This window comes from Eptesicus fuscus, chromosome 7 (genome assembly GCF_027574615.1).
Source record: "Eptesicus fuscus isolate TK198812 chromosome 7, DD_ASM_mEF_20220401, whole genome shotgun sequence".
Lineage (NCBI taxonomy): Eukaryota > Metazoa > Chordata > Mammalia > Chiroptera > Vespertilionidae > Eptesicus > Eptesicus fuscus.
The window spans coordinates 5457129-5476344 of NC_072479.1; the positions used below are offsets into that span (position 1 = coordinate 5457129).

At 39.8% G+C, this 19216-nt stretch overlaps 1 protein-coding gene across 1 annotated transcript in view; it reads left to right on the forward strand.

Annotated features, from left to right (window-relative positions):
• RNF17 (ring finger protein 17) overlaps nucleotides 1-19216 on the forward strand; it is a 178594-nt gene that overhangs the window by 98303 nt on the left and 61075 nt on the right. The window contains exons 16-17 of the mRNA XM_054718710.1: nucleotides 13278-13431; nucleotides 18798-18913. Coding sequence (XP_054574685.1) covers nucleotides 13278-13431; nucleotides 18798-18913 — 270 coding nt within the window. The remainder of the gene's footprint in view (nucleotides 1-13277; nucleotides 13432-18797; nucleotides 18914-19216) is intronic.

The following is a 19216-nucleotide window of genomic DNA, read 5'->3' on the forward strand; positions in this document are numbered from 1 at the left end:
ACTGCCCGGATTGGCAGCCCCTTGGAAGACCTGCAGGATCTAACTGTCCCTATTTCACTCACAAACACACCCACACACGTCCACACACTCCTCTATCGCTCCCTGACTCTCACACACTCTCCCTCCCTTCCTTCTTGCTGGTTGCCATCTTCTCCCTTTAACATTTGTAATAGTGTTTTAGTGGTAGTACAATCCTTTTAGCTTTTTTCTTGTCTGGGAGGTTCTTTATTTCTCCTTCAATCCTATATAATAAAGAGGGAATATGCAAATTGACCATCACTCCATCACAAAAATGGCTGCATCCACAGCTGAGGCCAAGTTCTCATAAGAAGCCTTAACGAGCAATCAGCAGGGATCTGAGGCTATGCCGTCCCCCGCCCCCATGGGGTTTGACGGGGGATCTTAGGCCGTGCCTCCCACCCAGCAGGGCTTGACAGAGGACCTCAAGGTGTGCTTCCCACCCTTGTGCTGGGCTAGGGGACCTCAGGCTACTCCCCCTGCCCCAGCACCAGGCTAGGGAACCTCAGGACGCACCCTCCACCAGGTGGGGCTTGACAGGGGACTTCAGGCCGTGCCCCCCAGCACCAGGCCAGGGGACCTCAGACCGCACCCCCCCACCTGGCGGGGCTTGAAAGGGGACCTCAGGCCACACCCCCTACCCAGTGGGGCTTGACGGGGGACCTCAAGGTGCACCCCCTGTGCTGTGTCGGGGGAACTCAGGCCGTGCCCCCGCCCAGCAAGACTTGACGGGGTACCTGAGGCTGTGCCCCCTCCTGGTGCTGGGCCAGGGGACCTGAGGCTGCATCCCCCCGCCTAGCGGGGCTTGATGGGGGACTTCAGGTCATGCCCCCCACCCAGCGGGGCTTGACAGGGGATCTCAGGCCATGTCCCCCACCTGGCGGGGCTTGATGGAGGACTTCAAGGCACGCCCCCCGCCCTGATCTGGGCTGGGGGCCCTTAGGCCACGCCCCCGTCCTGGCTCTGGGCCAGGGGACCTGAGGCTACGCTCCCTGCCTGGCAGGGCTTGACAAGGGTGGGACTGGCCAGGTCTGGATCTAGCCCAGTGAGTGGGAGCCGGCCGGGTCTGGGTCTCACATGATTTTGAGGTGCATGTGGGTGGGTGGGGACTTGACTCTGGGTCCCGTGGTGAGCCCCAGACTCTGACAGGAGGAAGGTTTTCATATACATTTTACTAATTTTCTTTCATCTCTGACACTTCTATTATAGTGAAAGGGCAAATAGCAATATTAAATTATTTCCTCTAATGAATCCCTTTTTAATGTGCATGATTTCGTGCACTGGGTCACTAGTTTTAAATAATAGCCTTGCTGAGTAGTCTAGGTTGTATGTCCTTGCTTTTGATCACTTTGAGTATTTCAGTTCTCTTTAACTTTTTGAAGAACTGTCAAACTGTTTTCCATAGCAGCTGTAACATGTTTCATTTCCATAGGCAGTGCATATGGGTTCCAGTTTCTCTACATCCTCTCCAACACTTGTGGTTTTTAAAAAATAATAGCCATTTTAAGGGTGTGAAATGGTATCTCATTGTGGATTTGATTTGCATTTCCCTAATGTCTAGTATGTTGAACACAACTTTTCATGTCCTTATTTATTGGTCATCTGTATATTTTCTCTGGAGAAATATCTATTCCAGTTATTTGCCCATATTATAATTGGATTATTTATTTTGTTGAGTTTTAGGAGTTCTTTATACATTATGGATATTAATTCTTTATCAGTTTTATTATTTTCAGATATTTTTTCTCTTTCAATTGCCTTTGCTTTGTCTTGGTAGCTTTATTGATTCAGAAATTGTTTTTAAAATTGATTTTGAGAGAGACAGTAAGGGGGAGAGAGAAGAAAGGAAGGAGGGAGGAAGGGAGAGAGGGAGGGAGGGAGGGGAAGAAAGGAAAGAAAAAGAAGAAAAAGATATGTTGTTCCATTTATTCATATATTCATTCATTGATTCTTGCATGTGCCATGACTGGGGTTCTAACACGCAACCTTGGCGTATTAGATGAGACTCTAACCAACGAGCTTCCTGGACAGGGTCCACAAATTTTTTTCATTTGATACAGTCCAGTTTCTCTATTTTTTTCTTTTGTGGCCTTTGCTTTTGGTGTCATTTGCAAGAAATCATTGCCAGATCTAAAATATGAAACGTTTCCTGTTTTCTTCTAAAAGTTTTCTAGTTTTAGCTCTTTCATTTAGGCATTTGATTCATTTTAAATTTTTGTATATGGTGTAAGGCAGTGGTTGGCAAACTGCAGCTCGCGAGCCACATGCGGCTCTTTGGCCCCTTGAGTGTGGCTCTTCCACAAAATACCACGTGCAGGCGCGCACGTACAGTGCAATTGAAACTTCGTGGCCCATGCACAGAAGTCAGTTTTCGGCATGGGCGAGTCTATTTTGAAGAAGTGGCGTTAGAACACTCAAGGGTCCAAAGAGCCGCATGTGAAATACACCATATAAATAAAAATCAATAGGAAATGAAGAATGACATACCTGTAATAAAGAATACCCTGAAAAAATTCAACAGTAGACCAGAAGAAGCTGAGGACCAAATCAGTGAGTTAGAAGATAAGGTAGGAAAAAACACCCAATCAGAGCAGCAATTGGAAAAATAATTTAAAAGCAGGAGGACATTTTCAGGGAGCTTTGTAATAACATGAAGCGAAGCAACATCTACATGGTAGAGGTGCCAGAAAGAGAAGAAGCTGAGCAAGGAATAGAAAACCTGATTGAAGAAATAATGCCAGAAAGCTTCCCTGACTCGGGAAAGAAAAAGTTACACAATTCTAGGAAGCACACAGAGTCCCAAACAATACAAACCCAAAAATACCTACACCAAGAGACATCGTAATTAAAATGGCAAATGTTAACCTTAAAGACAAAGAAAGAATCTTAAAGGCTGCAAGAGAGAGTCAGAAAGTTACCTACCAGGGATCTCCCATTAGACTATCAGTTGATTTCTCATCAGAAACATTTCAGGCCAGAAGGGAGTGGCTTAGAATATACAAAGTGATGAAAAGCAAGGGACTAAATCCCAGATTACTCTATCCAGCAAGGCTATCATTCAAAATTGAAGTTGAAATCAAGAGCTTTGCAGACAAAAAAAAAGGCTAAAGGAGTTTATTACCACCAAACCAGCAATGCAGCTAATCAATGATTCTCTCTCATCATTGATGTTTCTATCTGTCCCTCTCCCTTCCTCTCTGAATTCAATAAAAATATATTTTAAAGAAGTAAAACCAATACAAAAATCAGTAAAACTAAGATCTGGTTCTTTGAAAGAATAAACAAGATTGATGAACCTCTAGCCAGACTCACCAAAAAAAAACAAAAAAACAAAGAGAGATGACGTAAATAAACAAATTCAGAAAAGAAAGAGATAAAGTAACAACTGACCCCATGGAAATACAAAGGATCATAGAAAAGTACTGTGGACAGCTTTTTCCAACAAGCTTGACAACCTTGAGGAAATGGGCATATGCCTAGAAAAATACACTGTTCCAAAACTCAATCAGGAAGAATCAGAAAATCTGAATAGCCTAATAACTAGTGATGAAATTTAAGCAGTAATAAACATTTTTTTGTTTTTTGTTGTTTTTTTTATTTATGTTTTTGTTTGTTTTGTTTTGCCCTTCTTTCTCTCTGTCCTATTGTTGTTGTTAATTTGTTGATTAGATTGGTTTTTATTTTTTGTTTGTTTGTGTGATTGTTTCTCTTTTTTTGCTTCTGTTTTTCCTCTCCTCGCTTATTATTAGTTGTTGATTGTACTTTGCATTCATATCTGGGTGTTAGTTGTTTGCATTTTTTTTGGAATAGTTGTTCTATTGGAGTTTTCTCCCCATATAAATAGTTTTTTCCCCTTTTTTAATTCTCTTTCTTTTCTCTCATACTTTTTTTCCTTTTCTCAATATCATTTTTGCACTCTTTTTTTTAATCCCCTAATTCTCTCTTCTCTGGTGGTCACCTTTATTTGGGGTTATTAGTATTGTGAATACAGTTGTGTTCATTGCCTTGTTTGTTGTGCCTTGTTGTGTTGTATTTTGTGCCTTTAAGTCAATGCAGGAGAGAGCGAGCTACATAACCAGACACCTTGAAAGGAGAGATCATGGGTAGACAAACAAACAGCCCACATACGAGAGAAAAGGTGGCATCACCAGAAAAGGAAGTAAACGAAATGGGGGCAAGCAATATGTCAGAGAAAGAAATCAGAGAAATGGTCATAAGGTGGATGAAAAGAATGGAAGACAAATTCTACAATATGTGTAAGAACCAAGAGGAAATGAAGAAGAAATGAAAAATGACATCACTGCAATAAAGAACTCAATAGAAAGCATCAACAGTAGAGTAGAAGAAGCAGAGGACCACAACAGTGAGCTAGAAGACAAGGTATGAAAAAATCCCTAAGCAGAGCAGCATCTAGAAAAAAGCTTAAAAAACAAGAGGAGAGCATAAGGGAACTTTGGGACAACATGAAACAAAACAACATCCACATAATAGGGGTTCCAGAAGGAGAGGAAACTGAGCAAGGAATAGAAAACCTGTTTGAAGAAATAATGACAGAAAGCTTCCCTGATACAGTGAAGAAAAAACTCACACAAGTCCGAGAAGCTCACAGAGTCCCAAACAAAATGAACCCCAAAAGACCGATGCCAAGGCACATTATAATTAAATTGGCAAACACCAACGACAAAGTAAGAATCTTAAAAGCGGCCAGAGAGACACAGAAAGTTACCTACAAAGGATCCCCCATCAGACTAGCGACTGATTTCTCAACAGAAACACATCAGGCCAGAAGGGAATGGAATGAAATATATAAAGTCATGCAAAGGAAGGGTTTAAATCCAAGAATACTGTACCCAGTAAGGCTATCAATCAAAATTGAGGGTGAAATCAGGAGCTTCAAGGACAAAAAGGGACTATGGGAGTTTATCACCACCAAACCAGCAATGCAAGAAATGTTAAAGGGTCTGCTGTAAAAAGAAGAAATAGGAAGCGAAGAAGGAACACAGGAGTAAAGAAAAAAATGGCGACAAACAAGTACCTATCAATAATAACTCTAAATGGATTAAATGCCCCAATCAAAAGACATAGGGTAGCTGAGTGGATAAGAAAACATGACCCATATATCTGCTGTCTACCGGAAACCCACCTCAGAAAAAGGAATCACACAGACTGATGGTGAAGGGATGGAAAAAGATATTTCAGGAGAATGCAAATGAAAAAAAAAAGCTGGGGTAGCAATACTTATATCTGACAAATTAGATCTCAAAGTGAAAGACATAAAAAGAGATAAGGAAGGCCACTTCATAATACTAAAGGGAGCAATCCAACAAGAAGATATAACTCTGGTAAACATATACGCACCCAATACAGGAGCACCCAAATACATAAAATAAACTTCTGGAAGATATCAAGGGAGAGATTGGCAGCAATACAGTCATAGTATGGGACTTTAATACCCCACTAACACCACTAGACAAATCCTCTAAACAAAAAATCAGGAGAAACCAAGATGGCGGCATAAGGTAAACACCTAACTGTTGCCTACCACAACAATTTTGAAACTACAAGTGGAAAACAGAGCGCACACCGTCCAGAACCACCGGAAAGCTGGCAGAGTGGAAAACCTACAACTAGAGAAAAAAAGAGAGGGGGACGCTGAGCCTCAGGAGCTGTGGAGGTGCGGAGATCTGTGAGCGCGGAAAGGGCGGGCAGCTGAATACACGGCAGGCTTGCTCGCAGCGCGCGGAGAGGGAGGGAAGCAGACGCTGCGTGGCTAGCTTTCTCGTTTGGGAGAAAAACAAAACCTCCCGACTGCACTGAGATCCAGCTGCGGTCGGGGAGAAATTGGTCTGTTTGGCAGCGGGCGAGGCTCGAAAGCTGCCTTCTCTCAGAGGCGCGCAGCCATTGATTAGGGGACGGAGGAACCGTTCCTCTTAGGGCGGCGCGGACGGAAACCAAGTTTGTCTGTGCCATTCTGAGACTCCGCCCCATCCAAGCTGAGCACAGCCCTCCCAGTGACTGGATTTCTCGTTTGGGAGAAAAACAAAACCTCTGGTCTGCACTGAAATCCAGCCCCAGCTGGGGAGAAACTGGTCTGTTAGGCAGCGGGAGAGGCTCGAAAGCTGCCTTCTCTCAGAGGCACGCAGCCATTAATTCAGGCACGGAGAAACCGCCCCTCTTAGGGTGGAGCAGACGGGAAACCAAAGCTTGTCTGTGCCACCCTGAGACTCCGCCCCATCCAAGCTGAGCACAGAAGCTCTCCCAGCGGAGACAATGCTGATCCTCACAGCCAACTGGCTTGGAGATCAATTCCCGCCAGTGATACCAACAATCCCAACCACTCTGAACTCCAGTTTCTGGGGACACGCAGGGGACCCAGACACCTACGGGACTCTCGGCCGGTCGGAGAGTGAGAGTGACTTTTCTGTCGGTGTGGACGACACCAGATTTCAACCACTCTCATAAGGGACACATTCAAGAGGCAGACTCAGTGAGCACCAAAGCCCTACTGTGTCTCCAGCACAGCAATCCTTCCGTTATAGACACAGCAGGCCCTCACAACCAATTGGACCAGAGGTCAATTCCTCCCAGTGATACCAACAGCAATCAGGGCTTTTAACTACACCAAGACTTTCCACTCAGCCCACAAAGGGGAGTATCAAGAGCGACCACCTAGGGTGATTGGGGAAGCTGAGCTACCGGCCCCTATAGGTCACCGACCACACAAAGCCACTCCATCAACACAGGGAGGCAGCCAAAATGTGGAGATATCGAAGTATGTCACAAGTAGGAGAGATAGATGAAAGCAAACTAATGGACGACACAGTGTTCAGAACCATATTTATAAGGTTACTCAAGAATCTTCTAAAAACCGCTGAGAAACTTGAAGAGACCTTCAAGGACCTAAATGAGAATACCAAAAAAATGGAAAAGGAACAGTCAGAAATTATGCATACACTGTCTGAAATAAAGAATATACAGAGTAGACCACCGCACCTGAAGAGTCAAACCAAAGATCTGGAATATGAGGAAGCAAAAAACACCCAACCAGAGAAGTGGAAAGAAAGAAGAATCCAAAAGTGTGAGGATAGCATAAGGAGCCTCCGGGATGGCTTTAAGCATACCAATATCCGAATTTTTGGGGTGCCAGAAGAGAGAGAGCAAGATACTGAAAACCTATTTGAAGAAACAATGACAGAAAACTTCCCCCACCTGGTGAAAGAAATAGACTTACAAGTTCAGGAAGCGCACAGAACCCCAAACAAGAGGAATCCAAAGAGGGCCACACCAAGACACATCATAATTAAAATGCCAAGGGCAAAAGACAAAAGAGAGAATCTTACAAGCAGCAAGAGAAAAACAGTTAGTTACCTACAAGGGAGCACCCATACGACTGTCAGCTGATTTCTCAACAGAAACTATGCAGGCCAGACGTGAATGGCAAGAAATATTCAAAGTGATGAATAGCAAGAACCTACAACCAAGACTACTTTACCCAGCAAAGTTATCATTCAGAATTGAAGGGCAGATAAAGAGCTGCACAGATAAGAAAAAGCTAAAGGAGTTCATCACCACCAAACCAGTATTATATGAAATGCTGAAAGGTATTCTTTAAAAATAGGAAAAAGAAGAAAAAAGTAAAGATAAAAATTATGAACAACAAATACATATCTATCAACAAGTGATTCTAAAAATCAAGTGAATTAAAATCTGAGGAACAGAATAAACTGGTGAACATAATAGAATCAGAGGCATAGAATGGGAGTGGATTGATAATTCTCAGGGGGAAAGGGGTGTCTGTGTGGGGGGTATGGGAAGAGACTGGACAAAAATCATACACCTATGGATAAGGACACCGGGGGGGAGGGAACCGGGTGATGGGGAGATATGGGGGCAAAAAAGGAGAAACAATTGTAATAATCTGAACAATAACGATTTATTTAAAAAAAAAAATCAGCAAAGAAATATCAATCCTAAATGATACACTAGATGAGATGGAATTAATTGACATCTTCAGAACATTTCACCCCAAAGCCAAAGAACATACATTCTTCTCAAGTGCACATGGGTCATTTTAAAGATAGGCCATATGTTGGGACAGAGTCAAAGTCTCTTCAAATTCAAGAAGATAGAAATCATATCAAGCATCTTCTCACATCACAGTGGCATAAAACTAGAAATCAACTACAATAAAAACAATTTAAAAATCAAACATTTGGAGGCTAAATAGCATGCTGTTAAACAATGACTGGGTAACCAGAGAGATCAAAGAAAAAATAAAAAAATATCATGGCAACAAACGAAAATGAAAACACAACAATCCAAAATCTATGGGACACAGTGAAAGCAGTCCTGAGAGGGAAGTTGATAGCTCTACAGGCCTACCTCAAAAAACAAAAAAAAAAATGGTAATTATCTAATCCTACAATTCAAAGAGAAAGAGAGCAACAAGAATAGCCAAGTGTAAGCAGAAGGAAGGAAATAATAAAGATCAGAGCGGAGATAAACAACATAGAGACAAAAAACAACAACAACAATACAAAAGACCAACAAAACTCAAGAGCTGGTTCTTTGAAAGGATAAACAAGATTGATGAACCTCGAGCCATGATCACCAAGAAGTAGAGAGAGAGGACCCAAATAAACAAATCAGAAATGAAAGAGGTTAGAAGTAACTGATCCCACAGAAATACAAACGATTGTGAAAAAATACTATGAACAACTCTATTCCAACAAAATGGACAACCTAGATGAAATAGACATATTCATAGAAAAATACAAGCTCCCAAAACTCAACCAAGAAGAATCAAAAAACCTGAATAGGCCTATAACTATCAAAGAAATTGAAACAGCGATCAAAAATCTCCCAGCAAACAAAAGCCCTGGTCCAGACGGCTTTACAGGGGAATTCTACCAAGCATTCAAGAAGAACTAAAACCTTTCCTCCTCAGACTTTCAAAAAATTCAAGAGTAAGATACACTTACAAGTTCTTTCTATGAAGCCAGCATTTCCCTAATCTCAAAACCAGATAAAGACATCACCAAAAAAGAGGACTACAGGCCAATATCCTTGATGAACATAGATGCTAAAATCCTCAACAAAATTCTGGCAAATTGGATTCAGCAATACATTAGAAAGATCATACACCATGACCAAGTGGAATTTATTCCAGGGATGCAAGGAAGGTACAATATCCACAAATCAACAAATGTGATACATCACATAAACAAACTGAGAGACAAAAATCACGTAATCATATCAATTGATGCAGAAAAAGCATTGGACAAAATCCAACACCCTTTCTTGATAAAAACTCTCAGCAAAGTGGGAATAGAGGAATCATACCTCAACATAATAAAAGCCCTATATGACCAACCTACAGCCAACATCATACTCAATGGGCAAAAACTAAACTCATTTCCCCTAAGAGCAGGAACAAGACAAGGATGCCCACTTTCACCACTCCTGTTTGACATAGTACTAGAAGTACTAGCCATATCGATCACACAAGAAGAAGAAATAAAAGGCATCCAAATTGGAAAAGAAGAAGTAAAACTGTCCTTATTCGCAGATGACATGATACTATACATAGAAAACCCCAAAAACTCCATAAAACATACAACTAGGCCTAATAAATGAATTTGGCAATGTAGCAGGATACAAAATTTAACAACCAGAAATCTATGGCCTTTTTATATACCAAAAATGAACTCACAGAAAGAGAAATGAAAAAAATCCCATTTACCATTGCACCAAAAAAATTAAGATACCTACAAATAAACTTAACTAAGGATGTAAAAGACCTGTACTAAAAACACTACAGGACATTGAAAAAAGAGATAAAGAAAGACATAAACAAATGGAAGAACATACCATGTTCATGGATTGGTAGAGTCAACATCATTAAAATGTCCATACTACGTAAAGCAATCTATAGGTTCAATGCAATACCTTTTAAAATACCAATGGCATATTTCAAAGATCTAGAACAAACTACAAAAATTCATCTGGAATTTATAAAGACCCCAAATAGCCACTGCAATCCTGAGAAAGAAGAACAAAGTTGGAGGGATCACAATACCACACATCAAGCTATATTACCAAGCCACCGTTCTCAAAACAGGCTGGTATTGGCACAAGAACAGACATATAGACCAATGGAACAGAATAGAGAATCCAGAAATTGACCCAAGTCATTATACTCAATATTTGACAAAAGAGGAAAGAGCATACAATGGAGTCAAAACAGTCTCTTTAATAAATAAATGGTGCTGGGAAATTAGGTCAGATACATGCAAAAAAATGAAACTAGATCACCAACTTACACCATATGCAAAAAAAACTCAAAATGGCTAAAGGACTTGAATGTAAGAGGAGAAACCATAAAAATCCTGTAAGACTCCATTGGCAGCAAAATTGCAGACATATATTGTAGCAATATCTTATAGACACAGATCCTCGGGCAAGAGAGACTAAGGAGAAAATCAACAAATGGGACTACATCAAAATAAAAATATTCTGCACAGCAAAAGAAACCATCAACAAAACAACAAGAAAGCCCACTGCATGGGAGAACATATTTGCCAATGTTATCTCTGACTAGTAGCCGTTTGCACGAAGATTCGTGCAATAGACCTTCATTCACCTGGCTGCCTGCACCAGTTTTCTGCCGGCACCGGGGACCCAGGCCTTGGCTGTGGCCACCGCCTTCTGCCTTCTTTCAGGGTCGGGGCTTGGCCCCGGGCAATGGCCTTGGGCTCAGCCACACCCAACATCCCTGCTAAGGATCGCAGGAGCCGACCCCCAGTGGTTTCCTGGGATCCGTGCAGGCTCCCTGCTGGTGCCCAAGGCCGGGAAAGCCGCCCGAGGAAAGCTTTCCCGGCCTTGGGCTCCGCCACACCCCAACGTCCCTGCAATGGTTTCCTGGTGGGCGTGGTTGGTGGGCGTGGCTTGGGCATAGCGAAGGTGCGGTCAATTTGCATATTTGTCTATTATAAGGTAAGATAAGGGTTTAATCTCCAACATTTACAGGGAACTAAGACAACTTAACAAAAGGAAGATAAACAACCCAATCAAAAAATGGGCAAATCATCTAAATAGACACATTTCAAAAGAGGACATTCAAAAATCCAAGAGACATGAAAACATGCTCAAAGTCACTAATCGTCTGAAAGTTGCAAATCAAAACAACAATGAGGTACCACCTCACACCTGTCAGAATGGCTATCATTAACAAATCAACAAATGACAAATGCTGGAGAGGATGCAGAGAAAAAGGAACCCTCCTTCACTGCTGGTGGGAATGCAGACAGGTGCAGCCATTGTGGAAAACAGTATGGCGTTTCCTCAAAAATTTAAAAATGGAACTTCTATTTGACCCAGTAATACCATTTCTAGGAATATATCCTAAGAAAACAGAAACACCAGTCAGAAAGGATATATGCACCCCTGTGTTCATAGCACAATTTACAATAGCTAAGATTTGGAAACAATAGCTAAATGCCCATCAGCAGATGAGTGGATTAGAAAACTATGGTACATCTCACAGTGGAATACTACGCTGCTATAAAAAAGAAGGAATTCTTACCATTTGCAGCAGCGTGGATGGAACTGGAGAACATTATACTAAGTTAAATAAGCCAGTCAATGAAAGAAAAATACCACATGATCTCACTCATTTATGGATAATAAAGAACATTATAACTTGATCAACAAAAAGATAGATACAGAGGCAGAGAAGCATCAGACTGAAATTACAGCGGTAAGGCTGGGGAGGATTGGCGGGGGAGAGGTAAGAGATCAACCGAAGGACTTCTATGCATACATATAAGTGTAACCAATGGACGCAAGACACTGGGGAGTGGAGGGGTGAGGGCATGTGCCGGAGGGTAGGGGAGGCCGGGGGAAGATCAATGGTGAGAAAAAAGTAGACATATGTACTACTATTTGTAATACTTTAAACAATAAAAAATAAAAGAATTGCTATTTGGAGAAATAAATGTTTATCTTTGTTTTGTTTTAAGAACTATGTTTTAGGTACTTTTGGAAATTTAGGAACTACCATTTAAGGTAACCAAATAGTCCATTTAATAATAGAAAGCTCTATTTTATTCAATAATGCTGCCATTTCACAAATCCTACTGAAATTATTAATTTAAATATTTTATCAATTCACTTAAAAACTATTAGATGGAATGGTTGATAGGAAACTGGACACAATGCCAAAGTTGTACTACATGAATTACTTTATGGCCACTGTACAATGCAGGAATTAGAATCATCACTCCAATCCATATGTGAATCTTAGTGCTTTCATAAATTTTAGTTATGATATATTCTAGTCAAAAAGCATTGGCTTCAATCCATCACACCTATAGATAAAATTTTCACCTTTTAGGAAATTCAGGGAAGAGACCCAACTCAGCAAAGGAATAAGTTAAATAACAGCATGAAGACATAAACCCATAAGTCCAAAAGATGGGACATTCTATAGAAAAAGTAGCAGATTCTTCAATAAGACAGGGTCATTTTTAAAAGAACACTACACCAGACTTACCAAGATAACCAGATATGTATAGTCTTGGATTGGATACTAGTTTTGGTCAGTTGGAGAAATCTAAATTGGTATAGAAATACTAATAGGAACACAAAAAAGGTGAGAGTTGATTTTTATAAATGCAGGTTGTCAAATTATATGTATGGTATGATCTCATTTTTTGATAAAAAAAACGAAGGTATGGAAAGCGTCAGAAAATATCCAGAAGGATCTACATTTAAGATATCTGGAGGAATGTGATTAAAAGTGTTTATTTTATGCTAGTTTTATATGCTTCTGAAATAAGTTATTTCAAATTTAAATTATATAACACTAGAGGCCCGATGCATGAAGATTCTTGCAAGAGTAGGCCTTCCTTCCCCTGGCTGCCGGCACCGGCTTCCCTCTGGCACCCGGGACCCAGGCAGCTTCCTTCCAGCTGCCTGCTGGCACCCGGAACCCGGGCTGGCTTCCCTCGGGCCGCCCAGGGGCACCCGGGACCCAGCTGGCTTCCTGCCGGCCCTGGCTTCGTCAGGAAGGATGTCCGGAATGACGTCCAGAAGACCTCTGGTCTAATTAGCATATTACCCTTTTATTATTATAGATGATTTCTATCTAATTCCAATTCTAACATTTCTTAATTTTATAAACCATGCTTATAATATATGCAATATTAAAAATTTAAGTTTCTATGAAACTGCAATATTTTAATCCCTTTATTTCTTAGATAGAGAGCCTGGATTTTTTATTTCTATTAAAGACAATTGAAGATTTCTATAAAAGTGAAGATGGGGAAAATCTAGAAATCCTCTGTCCAGTTCAAGATCAAGCATGTGTAGCCAAATTTGAAGATGGAGTTTGGTACCGGGCAAAAGTCATTGGTAGGCAATTTTGCACACTATTTCTACAAGGAAATGTTATGCTTAAGAACTGATATCATTTGAGTAGGTATAAATTGAATATTGGGAGTGATATTATTTGATCTATAAATTTTATCTGTCATCTGTCTTTAGAAAGCTAGTGATAATGTTGGGAGATGAATCTCTGAGAGGCTCCTTAGATTTCATTTGATTTGACCATTTTTTTGTTTTCTAATGTCTGCTTTATTTAAGAAATTAAAAAGTGCTAAATGACTTTACACTCCACTCTCCTAAAAGGCAAATACTTTTAATTCAGCCATTTCTTTTGGTATTTACCTGTGTTATTTCTTTTCAATAACATATAGTACTTTGTTGATATTTTCTTACATGTTACTTATTTTGTTAGATAAGTTTTAGATCTCTTATAGCTCTTTTGTCCCCTCATATTTGTCTGACAGTTTTTACTTAAATTAATATTTTATGTAACTATTTTCATTGGTAAGCCATAAAATACACTTTGTTTAATTCTGTGTTAATAATTGCATCAACTTTTTACTTTTTCTTTTAATTTTTGGCTACATATGCCTAATACTTCAAAAACAGTTTTCCATATTTTTAGACTTTGAGATAATATTAGCTTTAATTATTTTCATATTTTTAATCCTCACCTGAGGATATTTTTTCCATTACTTTTTAGAGAGGGAGGGAGAGGAGGGGAAGAGAGAGAGAATTGATGGGAGAGAGACACATTGATTGGTTGCCTCTTGCACATGCCCCAACTGGGGGTGGGGTTGAACCTGTAAGCCAGGTACATGCCCTTGGCCGGAAACTAAACACATAACCTTTCAGGTACGTGGGCCAACACTCTAGCCACAGAGCAACACTGGCCAGAGCAGGTTATTTATTTATTTATTTATTTTTCTTTTATAATCTATATATATATATAAACCTAAGCGACCGGCCGACCAGCCAGTAGCTATGACACGCACTGATCACCAGAGGGTAGATGCTCAACACTGAAACCACGGGCATGGAAACATGGAACAGTCTGATGAATCTCAGAGGAGAAGGGGGAGGGGGGAGGGCAGGAAGAGATTAACCAAAGATTTTATATGCATACCAGAGGACTGATGCACGGATTCGTGCACCGGTGGGGTCCCTTGGCCTGGCCTGCAGGGATTAGGCCGAAACCAGCTCTCCAATATCCGCCGAGGGGTCCCGGATTGTGAGAGGGCGCAGGCCAGGCCCAGGGTCTAGGCCTCTAGTTAATACATAATATATTTTTATCTAATTCGTGCACCAGGCCTCTAGTTAATACATAATATATTTTTATCTTTATTGTTGAAAGTATTACTTATGTCTTCTTATTTTCCCCATTGACCCATTCTAGCCTGCCCTTGCCCCTCGCCCCAGGTCTTCACCACACTACTGTGTCCATGGGTTATGCATATATATGTATATATATATATATATATATATATGCAAATTCTTTGTTTCTTCTCTTCCCACCCACCCACTCCCCGCCTTTTCTCTAGATTCGACAGTCTGTTTCATGCTTCTATGTCTCTGGGTCTATTTTTTTCATCAGTTTATTTTGTTCATTGGATTCCATATATGAGTGAGATCATGTGATACTTGTCTTTCTCTGACTGGCTTATTTCACTTAGTTTAATACTCTTCCAGGTCCTTTCATACTATCTCAAAGGGTAAGAAACCCTTCGTTTTTACTGCTGCATAGTATTACGTGGTGTAGATGTACCATAACTTCTTTATCCACTCATCTACTAATGGGCACTAGGGCTGTTTCCAAATCCTAGCTATTGTAAATAGCGCTGCTGTGAACATAGGGGTGCATATGTTCTTTCTGATTGGTGTTTCAAGCTTCTTAAGGTATATTCCTAGAAGTGGGATCACTGGGTCAAATGGCAGTTCCATTTTTAATTTTTAGAGGAAAATCCACACTGATTTTCCTAGTAGCTGTACCAGTCTGCATTCCCACCAGCAGTGTATTAGGGTTCCTTTTTCTCCACATTCTCCCCAGCACTTCTTGTTTGTTAATTAATTGATAGCAGCAATTTTGACAGGTGTGAGGTGGTACCTCATTGTTGTTTTAATTTGCATCTCTCTGATGATTAGTAATGTTGAGCATTTTTTCATATGTCTCTTGGCCATTTGTATGTCTGCTTTGGAGAAGTGTCTATTTAGGTCTTCTGCCCATTTTTTAATTGGGTTATTTGTTTTCTTTTTGTTGATTTCTAAGAGTACTCTATATTTTGGATATTAACCTTTTATCAGATGTATCACTGACAAATGTGCTCTTCCAGATTGTGGGTTCTCTTTATATTTTGATGCTGATTTCTTTTGTTGTGCAGGAGCTCTTTTTTTTTTTTTTTATGTAGTCCTAGTTGTTTATTTTTTCTTTTGTTTCTCTTGCACTAGGCATTATATTAGTGAAAATTTTGCTATGTGAGATGTCTGATATTTTGCTGCCTATGTTTTCTTCAAGGATTTTTATGGTTTCATGACATACATTTAAATCTTTTATCCATGTTGAGTTTATTCTTATGTTTGGTGTAAGTTGGTGGTCTAGTTTCATTTTTTACGTGTACCTGTCCAGTTGTTCCAACACCATTTATTGAAGAGACTGTCTTGAATCGATTGTATATTCTTGCCTCCTTTATCCAAGATTGAGCATAACAGCTTGAGTCGATTTCTGGGGTCTCTGTTCTGTTCCATTGATCTATTTGTCTGTTCTTGAGCCAATACCAGGCTGTTTTGAGTACAGTGGCTTTGTAGTATAGCTTGATATATCTGGTCTTATGATCCCTCCAACTTTGTTCTTTTGATTACTGTGGCTATTCAGGGTCTTTTTTGTTTCCATATAAATTTTGGAGTGTTTGTTCTAGATCTCTGAAATATGCTATTGGTATTTTAATAGGACTTGCACTAAATCTATATATGGCTTTGGGTAGTATGGACATTTTATTTATTTATTTTTTTAATATCTTGATTTTTTACAAAGAGGAAGGGAGAGGGATAGAGAGTCAGAAACATCGATGAGAGAGAAACATCAATCAGCTGCCTCCTGCAAACTCCCCACTGGGTATGTGCCCGCAACCAAGGCACATGCCCTTGACCGGAATCAAACCTGGGACCCTTGAGTCCGCAGGCTGACGCTCTATCCACTGAGCCAAACCAGTCAGGGCTGGACATTTTAATGATGTTTATTCTACCAGTTCATGACATAGTATATTCTTTCATGTGTTTATATAGTCTTCTATCTCTTTTTTTCCATATTCTATAGTTTACGAGTACAAGTCTTTTATTCAGTGTTTTTTAAAAAAAATATATTTTATTGATTTTTTACAGAGAGGAAGGGAGAGGGATAGAGAGTTAGAAACATCAATCAACTGCCTCCTGCACAACCCCCTACTGGGGATGTGCCCGCAACCAAGGTACATGCCCTTGACCGGAATTGAACCTGGAACCCTTCAGTCTACAGGCTAACGCTCTATCTACTGAGCCAAACCAGTTAGGGCTTTTATTTAGTTTTTAACTGTGAAAACATTCTTCTGTCTTCTGCTCCAATTAGAATGCTTGTCCTCTAGGTTTACTGCACTTTTGTTATCCTGGAATTTATTTCACTTGATCATATACTTCACTGTTCTCTGTATGGGATCCCTTGTTTCCTGGATCTCAGGTTTACCTCTTCAGTTTACTCCCTTAGTTTGGTGGAGCATCTTCTGATTGTTTCCTCAGAGAAAATAAATATTGAGACCTTTCATGTTGCCTGACTTACCTCTCATGCGATTGATAATTTGGGTAAAAAGTTTAAATTCCAACCTTTATCATTTTGTTTATTTTGTTTAAAACGGCATCTTCCTTCAGAGACTTGAGGAAAGGTAAGGTTCTAATGGTAGTGGTACAGTTGAGAATATTCTTCTAGATCAGGGGAACGTTGGGCCCTTGTGCCATATAAGGCCCATGAAATGATTTGGTCTGGCCTGACCATGGCATTATGGGTGAGTTAATTAAATGTTTGATAAAATATAGCAGGCTGATTTTTAAGTTGATAATTTTATATAGCCTGTGAATGATGTTATAAATATCCAAATGGCCATTGGAAGAAAAAAAGGTTCCCCACTCCTGTTCTACATAAAGATTTCAGTGGAAGTGGGGACAGGTTCCCTGACCTTCTTACCTTTTAGAGACAGGTGCCCCCCCGAGTCACCTCAGTTACCGAAGGGCTTAAGTTGTTTGACCTGTTATCTTGAGTACTTGTGTTGTTCTACCTTTTCCGCTTCTGTTAAGGAGCAAAGAAAGCCTGTACTTTTCCCATATTGAAAGCATATATAGTATCTGTCCTTAAATTTGAAAATGATGGCAACAAGGTTAGTAGCACTGTATACATGTTCTGAGAGAAGCTAAAGTCAACTGTGTATTGTGAGTTTTTCTAAGAAAGGTCAGTTGTGTTTGGTCTGTTTTTTAAATATGTTTTCATTAATTTTCAGAGAGAGGAAGGGAAAGGGAAAGAGAAAGAGGGAGAGAGAAACATCAAGGATGAGAGAGAATCATCATTCCCCCTACTGGAGATCGAGCCTGAACCTGGGCAAGTACCATGACAGGGAATCAAACCATAACCTCCTGGTTCATGGGTTGACCCTCAACCACTGAGCTATGCCAGCCACGTTGTGTTGGTCTTTATTCAAACTTCATTGTCTTTGAATCTTCCAGAGGTTTCTTTGGTATCCTTTAAAATATAGACACTAGATTGACATAGAGGTCTATCTCCACTTGCTTTTTCACAATATCCTAAAATAAATTTTGAAAATTCCATAGTTTATATCATTATATGAATGAACCCTTAGTTTTTCATTATTAAATCTTTTGCCTTGTTTGATGACCTGTGTTGATAATCAACACTTATTAAGTGCTTGCTTTATGCTTGGTGCTTGTAAAATGTTTTAAATAGGTAAATTCTCAAAAAAAAAAGTTGAACAAGATTTGATTGTTTGATATACCCATTTTACAGATGAAATAATGAGGGTTGGAGAGAAAAATTAACTTGCTCAGGGTAATACCTTGGAGATTTTAGATTCCCAGGTTTTGGGTTCAGTCCCCGGCTAGGGCATGTATGGGAAGCAATCAGTAGATGTTTCTCTCTCACATCTCTCCCCTTCCCTACTTTTCCCTCTCTCGCTCTCTCCTTCTCTCCCTCTCTCCTTCTTTCCCTTTTCTCCCTCTCCCTTCCTCCCTCTCTCCATTCCTCTCACTAAAATCAATTTTTTAATGTTTTTTAAGTATTAGTTGACTTTAAATCACTCTAAATTTTTCTAGATAGATTTTTCTTTCCAAGTTTGTGATTTCTAATTTCATAATTTTTGAAGGATTGCCTGGAAATCGTGAAGTTGAAGTTAAATATGTGGACTTTGGCAATACTGCAAAAATAACACTTAAAGAAATGCGTAAAATAAAGGATGAATTTCTGAATCCCCCAGAGAAGGTAATCCATTTATTGTGAATCATAAGGTTAGAATATTAGCACACATATGAAAGTATTTTTAGAAGTCATTTTACCATAGAAATGTTCTGGTAACTTAACATTTTTGTCTATAAATGATTTCTGTTACATGGACTATAGAGTTGCTCTAGTTGCTATTTAAGAAATAATGTGTTTCTTAGCAAATTGAGTATTCATTATAAACATATATGTGTATATTTTTGTGTCTTTATAAGAATTTCTGGTCTGCAGCTTTTAATATTATTTTGAAATATCTATATAATGTGGTAAGAGTATGTGTAAAAA